At 39.3% G+C, this 17,438-nt stretch overlaps 2 protein-coding genes across 3 annotated transcripts in view; both read left to right on the forward strand.

The window, feature by feature from the left end:
- The first annotated feature begins 3,479 nt into the window (after window positions 1-3,479).
- gal3st1a (galactose-3-O-sulfotransferase 1a) lies at window positions 3,480-12,877 on the forward strand. Its single transcript, XM_063017735.1, has 3 exons — window positions 3,480-3,748; window positions 10,701-10,833; window positions 11,293-12,877. Exons 2-3 carry the CDS (start codon window positions 10,703-10,705, stop codon window positions 12,446-12,448), a joined length of 1,287 nt encoding a protein of 428 aa, XP_062873805.1. The 5' UTR covers window positions 3,480-3,748; window positions 10,701-10,702; the 3' UTR covers window positions 12,449-12,877.
- The window catches only part of ppil2 (peptidylprolyl isomerase (cyclophilin)-like 2), a 52,491-nt gene continuing 47,254 nt past the window's right edge, over window positions 12,202-17,438 (forward strand). The window contains exons 1-2 of one of the 2 annotated variants that reach the window (XM_063017734.1): window positions 12,202-12,281; window positions 12,824-12,886. In XM_063017734.1, coding sequence (XP_062873804.1) covers window positions 12,885-12,886 — 2 coding nt within the window. In that variant the 5' untranslated portion in view covers window positions 12,202-12,281; window positions 12,824-12,884. Of the gene's footprint in view, window positions 12,282-12,823; window positions 12,887-17,217; window positions 17,342-17,438 lie in introns of those variants that run through there. The other variant, XM_063017733.1, reaches the window with a different exon arrangement.

Genomic DNA, 17,438 nt, shown 5'->3' on the forward strand with positions numbered 1-17,438 from the left:
AGAATTAGATTTAAGCGAGTGGATTGTAAATACAGAAGCTCCTGGCATGTTTTATGTGACACTCATTCACAAGTTTATCATACACATATTCCATACAGGTGGATTCTGTAGGCGAATAGTTTCTGACTTGCCAGTCTGGTCCCTCCGCATCCCAGCAAAAGAGCCTCTATAGGTTCATAAGCAGTTATTTCACCTGCCCCTATTTGTAATTGAACTGTAGGGGGTGATCAGTAACAGTGAGGTTTGTTTATTTCGTCCAGCAGGACACGTGGCATCTTGTCTTCAGAGCTTTTAACCCTGGAAAAATTGTATTAATTTTTTAGCCTAAATTCTAATCTGTCAGTTGTAAATCTTTAATGTAGAGTGTTATAAAATTTTTAACACTATACAAGTGAGTAGAGTCGAATGGCTTTTGGTTTTGAACCCTGTTGAAAAATATGCTTTTTGTTTACTGATTTTTAAACAGTTTATCTAATATGCCGTCTACAGACCCAATTTTAAAAAGGTAGAAACGGTAGCCAGAGCAGTGATTTGTAAACTGTTTTTACAGTTATGTAATTAAAACAGCATAAAAAGGTATTTAATGTTTTTATTTTTTTATTTTTATAAATATACTATTTCTTTATATGATGCTTGCAACATTCAAAAAATCAGGACAGAAATTATGTATTAACAAGTGAGGCGTCATGAATGGGTTAAAAGGATTAGTTGTTTCCAAAATGGATTGAGGTTTGCCACCTTAATAGTTTGTTTAAAAGATTTCACTATCTGCAGTCCCTAACATTACTAATAGATTATTTTCATTTGCTGTCAATTTCATTTGAATTTTGACTTTTTGCAATTGCGGTCGTACTTCTGTTTAGTTATTAGGAAGGTATAAAATGCAGCAGCTTTGTCCCTGAGAACGGTTCACCACCCAAAGACCATCTGGTCATTAAAGTGGTGGTTTTCACCTCTTAACATGGTTGTGGCTGACAAATTATGCATGGCAGTAGAAAGGCAGGTAAGTTTATACCATCAAGCTGCACTTACATATCAGGTGTACCTGATCCAGTGGTAACATGGTGTATCAAGTGTCCTGCGCCTGCTTATAACTAGCTTTCAAAGTACCATGAATAAACTCTACAGGTGCTGGTTGTGCATTGGTCTTTTTTACAAGCTTCCGGAACAATTGGTGTGGGAATTTCTCCCATTTACCTTTAAAAGCATAAGTGGGAATTGACATTAATTGCGGGAGGGGTTGTTAAGAGTGTTGAAAGTGGTTTAGATCAGGGCTCTGTAAAGGCCGGTCTACATCTTTCACACATTGATAAGCAGTTGTAGCCTAGTGGTTAAGGTACTGGATTGGTAATCAAAAGGTCCCTGGTTCAAGCCCCACCACTGCCAGGTTGCTGCAGTTGGGCCCTCAAGCAAGGCCCTTAACCTTCAATTGTTCAGACTGTATACTGTCACAGTACTGTAAGTTGCTTTGGATAAAGCTAAATGCCGAAAATGTAAATGTTCTTTGGTTGATGTGGGCTTTTCTGGCTTTTTAATGCAAGAAGCTTTGACAGCATTTATTGTCACTTGTGTATTGTAATTTATTGTTGCTATACAAATGCACAGGTGTACAAAATATTCCAGCTGCCTTGCCCGAGGACCTGGTAGTGGCATCTTGGTAGAGTTGGGTTCTCAACTCTAGTATATACAGTATATCTCAGAGACTTTACCACTGTTCAAAATTCACAGAAACTTCAGGATAACTTTAAAAATGCAACTTACCTTGCAGCAAATTATGATTGTAAGTGATCTGAGAACTGTGTGATTTATTTAATTTTCAGAATGGATGTAACTAAAACAGCCAATCCTGCTAACTAGAAGTGGATGCCAACATACATTTGCCCACATGGTTTACAGAACATGTGTAGGTCTGTAAATGCCACAGTGCATCTGAAGTGGGCAGTTTTGATGTCACTCTTTGCCCTCAGCAGGCCGTGTAGCCCTGATGGGCTGAAGGTCAGTTGACGCTTGCCGCCTTTAATTTTCATTCGTTCTGTTTCTCTGACCCACGCTGTTCGCCATTTTGCTCCTTCTGCATTCCAGCAATGCTCGATATGGCCCTGCCTGGCACTGGGACGGCCCATTGTGTGTTTATGCGAGTGTTTGTGGGAGTTTCTATGACAATGGGCTTAGTGTTAGAAGAAATAGGGTGTTGGGCATAACTGCTCACTACATATCTCTGAGTTATAGAGATGCACAGAGTCAATCTGTTCTAGCCAAAGGGAAAAAACTGTGCCCATTAATTCCTCAACCAAGTACATACATGATCTGCTTATATTTTGATTTAAAAGTTGTATCTGGGTATGCAGAATAGAAAAAACTAAAAGGAAAAAGATAATTAAAAATCTGTTTTGAACATTTGAGCAACAAAGAACAATGGAAAAGATCATTGGACTGTGGACAAGTTTTATCTTAAACCATTTCCACAAAACAGTGGTTACAATTCTGCTGGTCAGATGCTCTGCTATGACCTCTGGACTACAGCTGACGTCACCTTATCATACATCCTCACAATGGCCTTGTGTTTTAAATGTGTACTTTAAACTAATTCTTAAAGATCCTAGTGAGAGCCCCAAACCTCAAGAGTCTTTCAGACTCTGCCAGTCTTTGTAGTTGCCACTTCTTAATAATGTTTTTAGATTTTTTTCTTGTTTTGCTTCTTTGTGTGGCTGCTTGGTCGAGGATAGAAACTGATCCCTCAAAGCCCTAGTAGGCATAAATATAACAGCAGTCTTTCTTACCCAGTGTAACTTCAGGCAAAACTTTAAAACTAGCTGATGTTAGCATTCATCAATATGCAGTTGTCTAATTCAGAAACTCAGAAAGCAATCACGTGTATTTAACAAGCTGGATAGCTTACATTACCTACATTACATTATCATACAAAGTCCCCCATCACTGTATAATTTCCAATTTTACAAAATTGTCCATGACTGTGACCTTAAAATCCTAATAAACAAACAAAAATGAGATTTATATGCTCAGAACACTTTCAACTACGCCTGAAATTACATTTACCTGTAAGCTTCTTTAGAATAAAGGGTTTGTATTATGAGTAAATGCTAAACGTAGATATAAAATAGCTAATAAAATGTAACAGCTAACAAACAGTTTGGTTCGTCATTTGAATGTTCTCCATTTGTCTCTAAATCTAACTCAGCCTACATGGCCATCTATCAGCTTTCAGCTCTGACCCCGAGTCCACACTCGCTTCTGAATGGTGCTCTGTGTGCAGATAAAATTGATACCAGGTCCTCCTCCCTCTTTTCTTTCTTACTTTCTTTCCTCTCCTATTCTCTTGCTCGCTCTCGTGTACCATTTGCTTTTCTTCAGCCCCCCACCCTCTCTATTTCTTACCCTGGTTCTCTTTGTGGTGAGTACAATTCCCAGCAGAGCAGCAGATCTGATGCCACAGGGACTACTGGCTGGGTCTCTGTTCTATTTAGCCAACTCAGCTCCTGGAGTTCACAGCCAGTGGTGGAGAACCTGGAGGGAGGAGAACAGCTTTTCAACTCATCAGGTGTTTTAAAAAGGGACAGATAGATCAGTAAAGATCACACAGCAGATTTTGGAGAGCATGAGTGCGACAGGAGCCCGACATCACTCAGTGGACAGAACACCCAGTAGACGCCTCACCGCGGCTAGATGATGGTACATGCCGTTCATTTCCACTCTCATTCTTCTGGGATGAACAGATCCACCTGCTGAGGTAGTGTACCATCACTTTTTTTTTACCTGTGAATGAGTACTAACAGCTCTTGGTGCTCATTTTGTTTTACACTTGAACTGTTTGGTGTTTAATTTAGGCAAATGAGTTGGATGAATGAAAGAACAATAATGTTTCTGAGACTAGTGAAAAATAAGGTGCAGATAGTCTTGGTCTCTGTGTTTTATACTCCATGTGGTCAAAACTATGTGAGCACCTGATCACGAGCCTGTTGGACATCCCATTCCAAAACCATGGGCATTAATTTGTAGACATCCAGCCTTCAGGAAAGATTTTTAATCAAGTATTTTGTGTGTGTCTTTTGGAATTTGTGCCCATTTAGTGAAATTGAGTTCTGCCACTGATGCTGAATGAAAGTACCTGGCTTGCAGAAGGTTCGGTCTCTGTGCAGACCAATGGAGTTGCTCCAGAACAATTTAATTACCGAATGTACCAATTTAATTAGTAAGCCAGTTCAGCCAGTTAAACGCAGCCAGGATTATTTCTATTCAGTCCTGTGAATATAAATCACACTCAAGCAAGAGTCAAGCAAGACAGAGTAAAGTTTCTACAGGAACACTGCAGAAGAACATAAACAAGGGGGTGACAAAACAAGTAAACAAGGGGCAGTTATAGTTTTACTTATGACTAAGTACTAACAGCTCTTAGGGTTCATTTAGTTTCAAATAGTTTGGACACTTTACACTTGGCCAATTGGTCTTGCAAATTAAAATACAAACAAACAGAATTCTTGCAAATGTTTCCAAATGTGGTAAATACTGATTAAGTAAAATTGCTGGAGTTTTATTTTACTTCTCTCAATGAATGCCTTTGGAAGTAGTTGGTTAATCTTAGGTCTCGGAGGAACGCAGAGGTTCCAGAGCTCATTTATTGAATGCCTCTTTTATGTGTGACTTTTTTACACTCATGCTAATGAATACAAAGGATAAAGACGTTTTTATCAACCTCCGAGCTTAAACTCTGAGCTTATTATTTCAAGTTCCTCATTCCATTATTATTATAATACAATAACAGCTACATATGGTAACTGCAGTCAAATGAGCAGGTGAGGTTTGTGGTCACAGTAGGAAATAATGTAAATCAGGATGGATCATGCGACTTTGCTAAGGTGTAGAACACTACATATTATTCTAGAATCTTAAAGTTCTAGAACTGTAGAACACCACACAAGACTCCAGACTGTTCTAGACATTCACTTGATTACACAGGTCTGCAAAAAAAAATTTCAAGAGCTGTTTTGGTTATTCCACGTAATCTTTATGTTTTTGGGTGCGCTGAATCCGAAAATGACCTCCGTTTTGTCATAGGACATCACATTTTCTGACAATTTAGGTAACTATGTTAAATAAGGCAATACCTCAAAATAAATGAAAGTAGACTTATAAAATTTATTTTTTATTACAAATTGTTCATGAAAATCATTTTTTAAACTGGAATGAGCTCACTAACACACACTAAAATCGATTCTTCTTCCCTGTGAGGCTACTCTTGGTACATTTACGCTTGTGAGTAGCATCTGCAATGTCTCTCTGAAGCGTCCAACAGTAGTCTGCCATCATTGTAATGCTCCATCTTCCCTGGTATCTTCTTTCCATCTCTTTAATGTCCTGGTGGAATCGTTCACCTTGCTCTTCGCTCACAGCTCCCAAATTTTCAGGAAAGTTGTCAAGGTGGGAGTGGAGGAAATGCACTTTCAAACTCATCAGGCAACCTAAAGCTTGAAATGCTTTCAGCATTCGTCCGACGATCTTTTTGTAGTCAGGATCTTTGTTATTGCCTAAAATTTCTTTATGACTTCTGTAAATGCAATCCACCCTTCTTTTTGAGGATCCGTCATGGTATTGATAAACTCTTGATCAGCTATAAGCCTTCTAATGTCTGGTCCGACGAACACACCTTCCTTCAATTTTGCCTCCGAGAGGCCTGGAAACTTGATGACCAAGTATTTGAAGCATTCTCCATCTCTTGGAAGGGATTTTACGAATTGCTTCATCAATCCCAATTTTATGTGGAGAGGTGGTAGAAGAACTCTATCGGGAGGTACCAAAGTTTCTCGGAGGACATTTTTTTCACCAACTGTGAGCACCCTCGGCTGGCAACTCTTCTTGGTCCAGTGATTTTGTCGGTCTCGACTGTCCCATAGACACAGAAAACAAGGGTATTTGGTATACCCAGCTTGTTGCCCGAGCAGCATGCACAAGACTTTCAAATCCCCGCACACTTGCCAACCGTGGTCTTCATATTTAAGTTTACGAAGAACCAATTGAAAGTTATATTTTTTTGGCATTGTATATCTTGAATGCACTGATGTGAATTAATTAATAGTAATTTTGACTTTAAATTTGGTTAAAAACCCTAAGATCAAAAAATAAGTTCAAGAATACCAGAGTGTTTTGAGTCTAGAACATCATGAATGTAGAATGTGACATGTTCTAAATGTCCTTCAAATGCATTTGATTGTTTATACATGCTCAACGCCACACAATTATGAAGTATGGGATTTCTGAGGGGAATTGTGCTTGGGAACATGTGTCGCTTAAACATTTCTAGATATTTTTTCTAGAAATAGATTAAAATTTGACAATTAACCGTGTGTTTCCATGAAGACGAACAATGTTATTTGTGTTCATGTTGAGAATGTTGGTGTTAAGAATGACTTGGGGAAAAATGCAGGAGTAGGTTTTAGCCCAGGAGAAGAATGAGCTCTGTGGGGCTTTGAGCGTGGTTTGTCTTCGACATGTTGGACGAGTTAGATTTTTTAATCTGACACCTTTAAAAAATCTTTTCAGGTCCTGGTTGTTGTTTTTTTCTACATTTGTTCTCTTGCAGCTGTAGACATTGTGGTGTTAGCAGAGTTTTTAGTGCTGACAGGTATGTAATGAAGTGGGCAGTAGATATCTGATTTCAGGCTGTGGGAGGTGAAGCAGAGGGTCAGAGCGGCACAGGATCACTTTCTGTTCCTATCTATCATTTATATAGTAGTTGATATATACACCAATCAGCCATAACATTAAAACCACCTCCATGTTTCTACACTCACTGTCCATTTTATCAGCTCCACTTACCATATAGAAGCACTTTGTAGTTCTACAATTACTGACTGTAGTCCATCTGTTTCTCTGCATGCTTTGTTAGCCCCCTTTCGCCCTGTTCTTCAATGGTCAGGACCCCCACAGGACCACCACAGAGCAGGTATTATTTAGGTGGTGGATCATTCTCAGCACTGCAGTTACACTGACATGGTGGTGGTGTGTTAGTGTGTGTTGTGCTGGTTATGAGTGGATCAGACACAGCAGCACTGATGAAGTTTTTAAACACCTCACTGTCACTGCTGGACTGAGAATAGTCCACCAACCAAAAATATCCAGCCAACAGCGCCCCGTGGCCAGCGTCCTGTGACCACCGATGAAGGTCTAGAAGATGACCAACTCAAACAGCAGCAATAGATGAGCGATCGTCTCTGACTTTACATCTACAAGGTGGACCAACTAGGTAGGAGTGTCTAATAGAGTGGACAGTGAGTGGACACGGTATTTAAAAACTCCAGCAGCGCTGCTGTGTCTGATCCACTCGTACCAGCACAACACACACTAACACACCACCACCATGTCAGTATCACTGCAGTGCTGAGAATGATCCACCACCTAAATAATACCTGCTCTGTGGTGGTCCTGTGGAGGTCCTGACCATTGAAGAACAGGGTGAAAGCAGGCTAAAAAAAAAAGCATGTAGGGAAATAGATGGACTACAGTCAGTAATTGTAGAACTACAAAGTGCTTCTATATGATAAGTGGAGCTGATAAAATGGACAGTGAGTGTAGAAACATGGAGGTGGTTTTAATGTTATGGCTGATCAGTGTATATGTGGGTCTGTGTGTAATGGCAAGTGTGATTGTGCTCTGAGTTCAGCACAAACTCACATGATGAACATAATCCTGCTGTTCTAGCACCGCTTTGTGAGTATAATGGCTTTTATCAATTTACTGGGTTTGATTTTCTGAGCTTACTGAAATGTGAACTTGTGGTTTGATCACTGATAAATCTTTGGCTGTAAATAATAGGAAACCTGATAAGATAAAAAGTGTTTTTATATCTTTTTATACTTTATATGATTTCATTATGGTTTCGGAACTGGTCTGGACTATTATATCTAAAATGATCAAATCCACACTGCAAAGTCTGAGAGTCTTACAAAGGTTCTAGTTCCTGTGCTAATGTGTCTACAATTCTAGAGTTCTGATCTTCTTTAATGCTGCATATGATTCTTGAATGCTACATATCTGAGGGTGTAGAATGAAAGTCCTTAGTTCCCTTAGTTAGTTCTCTGTCAGGGGACTGGGGACTTGGATGGATCTGGTATGTTCTCTCTGTGTCAGCACGGGTTTTCTCCAGTTTTTTTTTCATGGTTTAAGGGAGTAAGCTGTGAGGACTCATCACCACAACCCTGATCATAATAGAACAGTTGGTAAAAATATATTTTCTTTTAGCTGCTCTTGTATTTATGGGTCACCACAGCAGATCCAGTCCATATACCAGACTTGGCACAGTTTATTTGCACTAAATGCCCATCCTGATGCAACCCTTCTGTTTCTATCTGGGCTTGGGACTGGCATTAAGAGTGCACTGATAGGTGCACCTCCCAATGTCTAGGCCGTTACAGCTACACATCATGTCCATGCAAAAACCAGATCGGCCAATGGCACCTGAGATTTGAACCTTGGATCCTCAGATCTAAGCAATTCAGGGCCAGCATATTTTACCACTGCTCCACCCAAGCACCCAAAAGAACAAATATTTAACAAAATCTGTGTTTCTTAGTAAATGAATACATGTAATTATTTTTTTATTTAAAAAATCTAATATTTATTTTGCAGCCCTGGTTTTCCATCTGTGTTACTAATGATTCCAGTGAAGTTCCAAATTGGTTTAACGATTCACCTGCGCTGAGGAAATCCCGGCAGGATTATAATTAAGTAAGCAGCGGGATACATTCTGTACTAATTGGGCATGGTAGGAAATTAATAAGAGCAATGACGAACGTCTTGTGCGAATTGTTGTACTGTTGGAAAATGACATTATAGGACAGAAAACACTCAGTAAATGAACGTATACAGAAATCCTATAAAATGACTGAAGCATCTTACAATAACTCAAAATCTTCATGTCGAGATAAGTTTAAGGTTAAATGAAAACTTTATCATAATACTGCTGATCATAATTTGATATCACCACTGATAGCCTAGTGGTTAAGGTACTGGAGACCTCTGAGTACTTACTTGAGTTACCTTCCACCTTCCAAAACCATGCAGACGTCTGATTGACTGCTTTGCATTACTCCTAAGTGTAAAACATTAAGTAAATGGGTGAGTTGGTGGTGCCCTGTGATGGATTGGCATTCTGGCCACTGTGTTTTTACCTTGTGTTCAGTGTTTTTGAGTGGCGGACCCATTATGACCCTGACCTGAATTAAGCGGTTAGTAAGAATAAATGAATAAAGTTTTTCTCCAGTTTTATCTGAGCATGTTAAATTTGTTTTTGTTTAGATAAAACTGGACTTTAAATACTTTAGTAATAAACAAAATATTATTTAAACTTTTCCCGCAAGTGACCTGGCATTGCTGTGTCATCACTATTGTTATCTGTTAAGTTAAACAAATATGCTGGTCTGGAACACAAAGCTTATTGTGCACATGTTTTGAGGAAGCATGTTATGGAACATGAAACCGCCACAAATTACCAGCAGTGCAGAAATTCCTGGCGTGAGTATGAGGGCAGCCAGCGTTTCCCAGATCTCAGAGTCACACCTATCAAACTGTTCGCTCCCAATAATCCAACATTTGAGCAGTTAAAATGAAGTGAATTAAATATTTTTGTCCTGATTTGGTTCTTAAAAAGTCATTATTAAATTTTATCCATATTGTTTTTTAAATTGTATTCTAGTAAGAGTCGCAATGTGTCCGGACAGGATGCCAATTCATCACAGCGCCTCAGGCCATCATCCCATCAGACATAGCCAATCATGTTTGTATGTAGACGAATTCAAACCCTGGATCCAAGCAACAACAGTTTATTAAGGTTTATCAAGTTTGTATTAACATTTTTAAAATATCTGCTCAGTAAAAATATACACATAGCAGATCTATGCTTTATTTGGTGGCAAAGAGGTATATAAAGTTTGTCGTGACCTTCTAATTGGTCATTTTGATTGTCTAAATTTGGTGACTTCTCTGTGCCCATATGAATGGATAATTTTACTGCACAGCAGTGAAAATCACATCACGTTTCTTGTTCAGAAGTACAAAACACATGGAACTGTAATCTGTTTGTCAAGATCAAGATGAAAACCCATATTTTTTACTTTATTCTGTAAGGAAATTCATCTGAATAGTCAGATATAATCCAAGAACCACGAAAACACCTTTACCATCAATGAGAAGCTGCTGAAACCCATGGTGACCATGGTCAAACAAGCTTTACAGCACGAGTGTGCCGCTGTACACAAAGCAAGCTCTATAAAGACATAAAGAAAAGTTCAGTTTAAAGAAACTCCAGAGTCCTGCACAGAGCGCTGACCTCAGCCCCACTGAACAGCTCTGGAATGAATTGGAACATCAACTGCGGCCTTTTTGACCAACATCAGTGCCCAAACATACAAATGCTGTTTTTACTGAGTGGGCACAAATTCCCATAGACATACTTCAAAGACCTGTGAGAAGCTTTCTCAGAAGACTGGCTGTTGTTAGGCTGAAAAGATCACAGAGGTCACTCTATTTTAATGCTATTTGTTTTTGAAATGGGATGTCCATCAAGCTCATGGTCAGGTGTCCAAATACTTTCAGCCATATATTTTATCTGAACTGTGTTTTAGGGAATCTTGGCTTAAACTAGAAAATCCTGGGGTGGGGTGTAAACAGTGTCTCTCTGTCTTTTACAGGTATGATGGTCAGGAAGCAGGGGAAGCAGTGGAGGTCAGTGTGTAAGGGTTTAGTTCTGGGTTCTCTCCTCACCAGCTGCATGATTCTGCTCTACTGCCTCTCTGCTCCAGAGGTGCAGTTCAACCTGCCTGAGTAAGTTCCATCAAAACCTCTCTCTCTCACACACACACAACATGACCAGACACACACACACACACACACACACACAGGGCAGTGGTAACTTAGTGGTTAAGGTACCGGACTCAAAAGGTCGCCAGTTCCCACTGTTACCACTGCTGGGTCCCTGAGCAAGGCCCTTAATTCTCAAAGCGTGTTGATTAAAGGGAGCTGGAAAACAGCTATGGTTCATGTTCAAAACATTAGTTGTCTTGCATCTATATTTGACCCACCCAAAGCATACAGCAGCTTGACATACTTGTAGGACACACTTACAGCTGTAATTAATATAAATGACCTAACAAGAACTGACTACTGTTGCTCTGACTGACAGGGGAGTAAGGAATGCTATCCTTTAATCACCATTAGTACATAATAGTTGAGCTGTTTGTTTGAAGTTTACATTCCAACTAATTAATATTTATTTTCTTGCAGAGTTCCAGTGCCTTACTCATGTGCCCGTCGCCCATTTCCTGGTGTCTCCATACCTGCCTCAAGCATTACCCATCAAGGCTCAGAACAGGAGCGTCGCTGTACCCCGAAGGTGGACGTCATGTTCATGAAAACCCACAAAACAGCTAGCAGTACCATCCTGAACATCCTGTTCCGCTTCGGAGAGAAGCATCGCCTAAAATTTGCCTTTCCTAACAGTCGAAATGACTTCTTCTACCCTTCATCCTTTCATCATTCGCAGGTCAGGGACTACGGGCCTGGAATGTGCTTCAACATCATGTGCAATCACATGCGCTTCAATGAAGCTGAGGTGGCGAAAGTGCTTCCTGCTGACACTTCTTATATCACCATCCTGAGGGACCCAGCAGAACTCTTTGAATCCTCCTTCCATTATTTCGGCCGCTTGGTTCCCTTTACCTGGAAGATCTCTGGAGACGATAAGCTCGGGGAGTTCCTTAAAGATCCTGAGCTTTATTATGATCCGGAGGGGTTCAACGCATTCTACCTCAAGAACCTGCTCTTCTTTGACTTTGGGCAGGATAATAATTTAGCACTGGATGACCCAAGAGTTGAAGAGGGCATCCGGGCAATTTCGAAACGCTTCCACTTGGTCATGCTGGTGGAGCACTTTGAGGAATCACTTATCTTGCTCAAGGATGCACTTTGTTGGGACATGGATGACCTGCTGTTCTTTAAACTCAATGCTCGAAAGGGGTCTACGGTCTCCAAACTGACCCCCGAGCTCAGAGCCAAGGCTTTGCAGTGGAATGGTATCGACTGGAAGCTCTACCAGCATTTCAATAAAACGTTTTGGAAGAAGGTGGAGGCGTACGGCCAAGACCGCATGGCCAGAGATGTGGCAGAGCTGCGGCGAAGGAATGTAGAAATGGCCAACATCTGCATTGAAGGTGGCCATGCGGTTGATGCCGGGAGCATTTACGAGACTGCCATGCAGCCCTGGCAACCTATAGGTGAGAAATCTATTATGGGGTACAATCTGAAAAAGAATGTGGACAAAGGACATCGAAATCTGTGTAGAAAAATGCTGACACCAGAGCTGCAGTACCTAACAAACTTAGGGGTCAACCTGTGGATCACCAAACTGTGGGGCCAAGTGAGGGACATCCTTAACTGGTAGAAGGGCAGCAACCCAAATTTATTACTGTAAACCTTTCAGATTACCTCTGACCTTTGTGAAACATGCAAAAGCTCTTTCTGTGTCGAAAGGGGAGCGAGATTGTGCACATCTGTGAGTAATATGAGTGGTGAACTGACTTTATGGTCCTGCACATTTTAATGTAGTTTTTATTTAAGTCGTTTTTTATAAAGCCACATCATGTATAGAATTTTAAAGTGGTGCTTGAGTTGGGTCAATCATAAAAAAAACAAATCAGTGACTCAGTCACATAGCCTTTTCTGCCTTGTCTGAAGTCTTTTACTACTTCTTTTTGCACAATACTGATGCCAATGCCCTATCAGTAAAGTCAGTTTTTTGACTGTGTTCCTGTTGTAGGTGTCTTATCAGCTAATATGACAACGTTTGCTGCCCAAAGAGCAAAGCTGCACTAAATCACATGTGAGTTTTTTATCTCTCGACAGGAAATTAAGACTCTTTAGGACCTTAATTAAGGCATGTACCAAATGTGATATTCCAATAGTTCCTTTAATAAAGTTAAAACTAACCTACATGTTTTTTTTCATATATACAGTGTATCACAAAAGTGAGTACACCCCTCACATTTCTGCAAATATTTCATTATATCTTTTCATGGGACAACACTATAGACATGAAACTTGGATATAACTTAGAGTAGTCAGTGTACAGCTTGTATAGCAGTGTAGATTTACTGTCTTCTGAAAATAACTCAACACACAGCCATTAATGTCTAAATAGCTGGCAACATAAGTGAGTACACCCCACAGTGAACATGTCCAAATTGTGCCCAAATGTGTCGTTGTCCCTCCCTGGTGTCATGTGTCAAGGTCCCAGGTGTAAATGGGGAGCAGGGCTGTTAAATTTGGTGTTTTGGGTACAATTCTCCCATACTGGCCACTGGATATTCAACATGGCACCTCATGGCAAAGAACTCTCTGAGGATGTGAGAAATAGAATTGTTGCTCTCCACAAAGATGGCCTGGGCTATAAGAAGATTGCTAACACCCTGAAACTGAGCTACAGCATGGTGGCCAAGGTCATACAGCGGTTTTCCAGGACAGGTTCCACTCGGAACAGGCTTCGCCAGGGTCGACCAAAGAAGTTGAGTCCACGTGTTCGGCGTCATATCCAGAGGTTGGCTTTAAAAAATAGACACATGAGTGCTGCCAGCATTGCTGCAGAGGTTGAAGACGTGGGAGGTCAGCCTGTCAGTGCTCAGATCATACGCCGCACACTGCATCAACTCGGTCTGCATGGTCGTCATCCCAGAAGGAAGCTGACGCACAAGAAAGCCCGCAAACAGTTTGCTGAAGACAAGCAGTCCAAGAACATGGATTACTGGAATGCCCTGTGGTCTGACGAGACCAAGATAAACTTGTTTGGCTCAGATGGTGTCCAGCATGTGTGGCGGCGCCCTGGTGAGAAGTACCAAGACAACTGTATCTTGCCTACAGTCAAGCATGGTGGTGGTAGCATCATGGTCTTGGGCTGCATGAGTGTTGCTGGCACTGGGGAGCTGCAGTTCATTGAGGGAAACATGAATTCCAACATGTACTGTGACATTCTGAAACAGAGCATGATCCCCTCCCTTCGAAAACTGGGCCTCATGGCAGTTTTCCAACAGGATAACAACCCCAAACACAACCTCCAAGATGACAACTGCCTTGCTGAGGAAGCTGAAGGTAAAGGTGATGGACTAAACCCAATTGAGCACCTGTGGCGCATCCTCAAGTGGAAGGTGGAGGAGTTCAAGGTGTCTAACATCCACCAGCTCCGTGATGTCATCATGGAGGAGTGGAAGAGGATTCCAGTAGCAACCTGTGCAGCTCTGGTGAATTCCATGCCCAGGAGGGTTAAGGCAGTGCTGGATAATAATGGTGGTCACACAAAATATTGACACTTTGGGCACAATTTGGACATGTTCACTGTGGGGTGTACTCACTTATGTTGCCAGCTATTTAGACATTAATGGCTGTGTGTTGAGTTATTTTCAGAAGACAGTAAATCTACACTGCTATACAAGTTGTACACTGACTACTCTAAGTTATATCCAAGTTTTATTTCTATAGTGTTGTCCCATGAAAAGATATAATCAAATATTTGCAAAAATGTGAGGGGTGTACTCACTTTTGTGATACACTGTATATGAAGTCCTCATTTCATTTACAGTAATAACTGTTCTTATTGTTCACTGTTGTTCAAAACACATTAGAGCTGGAGTTTGTTGGTAAATCACTTAAATCTTTGTCCTTTTTGTTACAAGTGCCTTCACCCAAACATCACCACTTGAATTTAAGTAATTTAATGTCATGACCAGCCAATATCTGCATTCTTACGGTAAGTGCCATAGCATATAGCCACCACCTTATAGACAATAATTAAGTTAAAAAAGTAAAAGGTGACAAGAAGCTTCTTTAAAATTGTTTCTCTTTAATTAATGTCATACAGAGAAATCTCAAGTCATTGATTTTTTTTAATCAATGGAAATATTACAGTCCAGGGCCTTTCTGACATGCTAACAATTGTCACAATAATCATACAGTACATTACATGTTTTTATGCTAATGCTTCAATCATCAGTCAATTCATATTCATCAGATCTGAAATACAAATTAAGTCCAAAGTCCCTTTTACACATACCTGTTTACCTGGTAATAACTGTCAATTAAACAAATCTGCAGTTGGGACTTTTCAGACCTACTACTGCCAGGTAAGTACCAGGTACAGTGCACATATAAATGTTTTCTGAAAAAAATTATCTTGGCAAATACACCTTTTATATAAAAACTTAATAATTGCTGGTGTTAATGTTTCTGTTATGTATTTTAGCTTTGTGACTCCTGATTTCTTATTAGTGATTATGACTGATTATATATGCAATGCCAAGTCATCAGCTATAAACAGGGCTAGTTTGACTGCCCCTATAGTACATGTAACAGTGGCCTTGTGCCAGTGGGCTGTAAATAAACTCTAACAACCACCAAATTACAAACATACATTTGCTTGGATGGTCAGAGCCACCAAAAATGCATGATAAATACTCATGGTCAACCTTCGGCTTTTGGCCATTGTTGCACTGATGGAAATACTCTCTGGACAAAGTGCCAACCCATCACATAGCAACATCAACGTACACATTTACTTGCAAACCTTTAGTCATTTTAGAGCTGTCAATCCACCTTCTGCATATCTAGGAAAGAAAACCGACACATACATAGAAAGACCAAACAAAACTCAGGCAGTAATCAAGAACAGGAGGAACTAAACTCAGACTCCCAGTCCTCCAGCTGCAGTTCCATGCCACCCTGGAGAGGCGATAGCCAACGTAAAGTGTGTCCTCAGTGTAATAGCGCCATCTGCTGGACAACTGTATAATAGATAGATAGATTCAACTTGATTGTCATGGCTCAGTACAGTACAGGTACAAGGCAACGAAATGCAATAATAATAATAATAATAATAATAATAATAATAATAATAATAATACTAATAATACTAATACTACTACTACTACTACTACTACTACTAATAATAATAATAATAATAATAATAATTAGATAGATAGATAGATAGATAGATAGATAGATAGATAGATAGATAGATAGATAGATAGATAGATAGATAGATTAGATTACATTAGATTAGATAGATAGATAGATAGATAGATAGATAGATAGATTAGATTAGATTAGATAGATTAGATAGATAGATAGATACTTTATTGATCCCGAAGGAAATTAGAGTCCCAGTAGCATTGTACATCAAATCAAATACACACTATAAAAAATAAAAAATTACAACAATATAATTTCGAAAAAGTACAAACACTTTCACAGATTGAAGGTAACTTGAGTTTTACATATATTGCCTAACTACAGAGCAGTTATATATTATGTGGATGGATTGAGTGTAAATAAACAAAATGGAATTAAAAGTGCAGTAAGGTGCAGTTCCAAGTATACAGTACACGGTCCAGATTAAATATAGATTAAACATTAAATATAAAGTATAAAATATATAATAATAATAATAATAATAATAATAATATAAACACACATATTTCACCACTTTTAATGATAGTTATAGTTACTCAAGGAGGTTTGTGTATCCTTAATTATAATTTATATCCTACTTATTTCATATCCATGTAGAATTGATTGTAATTTTAGTTTTAAGAAAAAAATGTAAGACAGAATCTAAACGTAAGAAAAAAGCAGGAATAGTAAAAGAATGTATAGTACTTTAGTACAATAGTTCCTTTATTCATTCTTTATTTTTTATTTTAATATTTATCAGTGACCACTAGATCCTGGTGATGGTTTGGAGTCTTACAACGCAAATACACCCTGAACAGAACATCACAAACACATTTATTTATTTATTAAATTACTTACTCTGCTAGAACATCTAGTTTGACCAGTTAAAGTTTCTGACCAGCCTGATTATACTGGCTTGTGTTTTGGCAACTTGTATCAGCTGAGATCAGCATTAAACATAAACTGTTGGCGTGGTAATACCTGTATATAATTATATATTAATTAAGATGTTCAGATGTTTCTATATTGAAATAAAGGTTATAAATTATATAGGTAAGTATTTGTACTTTTTGTACAAATAAAAGGTTATATTTATTTTATTAGCATCGAAACGTTTACATAGCCTCAAGGACTGGCTGTTGAGACACAGGGATGAATTAGAGGAACTGAACATCCATTAAGCTGTTTCACACGGACACGTTTTGTAGACGTACAGATCTCGGGCGCTGGTACACAGCTGTAGTGTTTGTTGGAGTTTATAGTTTATTTATCTGTTAGAGTTTTTACTCTCCGGTTTATCAAACAAAATGGGGAAACGACAGCATCAAAAGGATAAAATGTAAGTTTAAATGAAACCTGCATGATGTATCTATAAAGGTTTTTGTCTTATAAGCGAGTAGCTCGTTAGCTACATGCTAATTATCGTAACGTAATTA

This window comes from Trichomycterus rosablanca, chromosome 21 (assembly GCF_030014385.1).
Source record: "Trichomycterus rosablanca isolate fTriRos1 chromosome 21, fTriRos1.hap1, whole genome shotgun sequence".
Classification (NCBI taxonomy): Eukaryota; Metazoa; Chordata; class Actinopteri; order Siluriformes; family Trichomycteridae; genus Trichomycterus; species Trichomycterus rosablanca.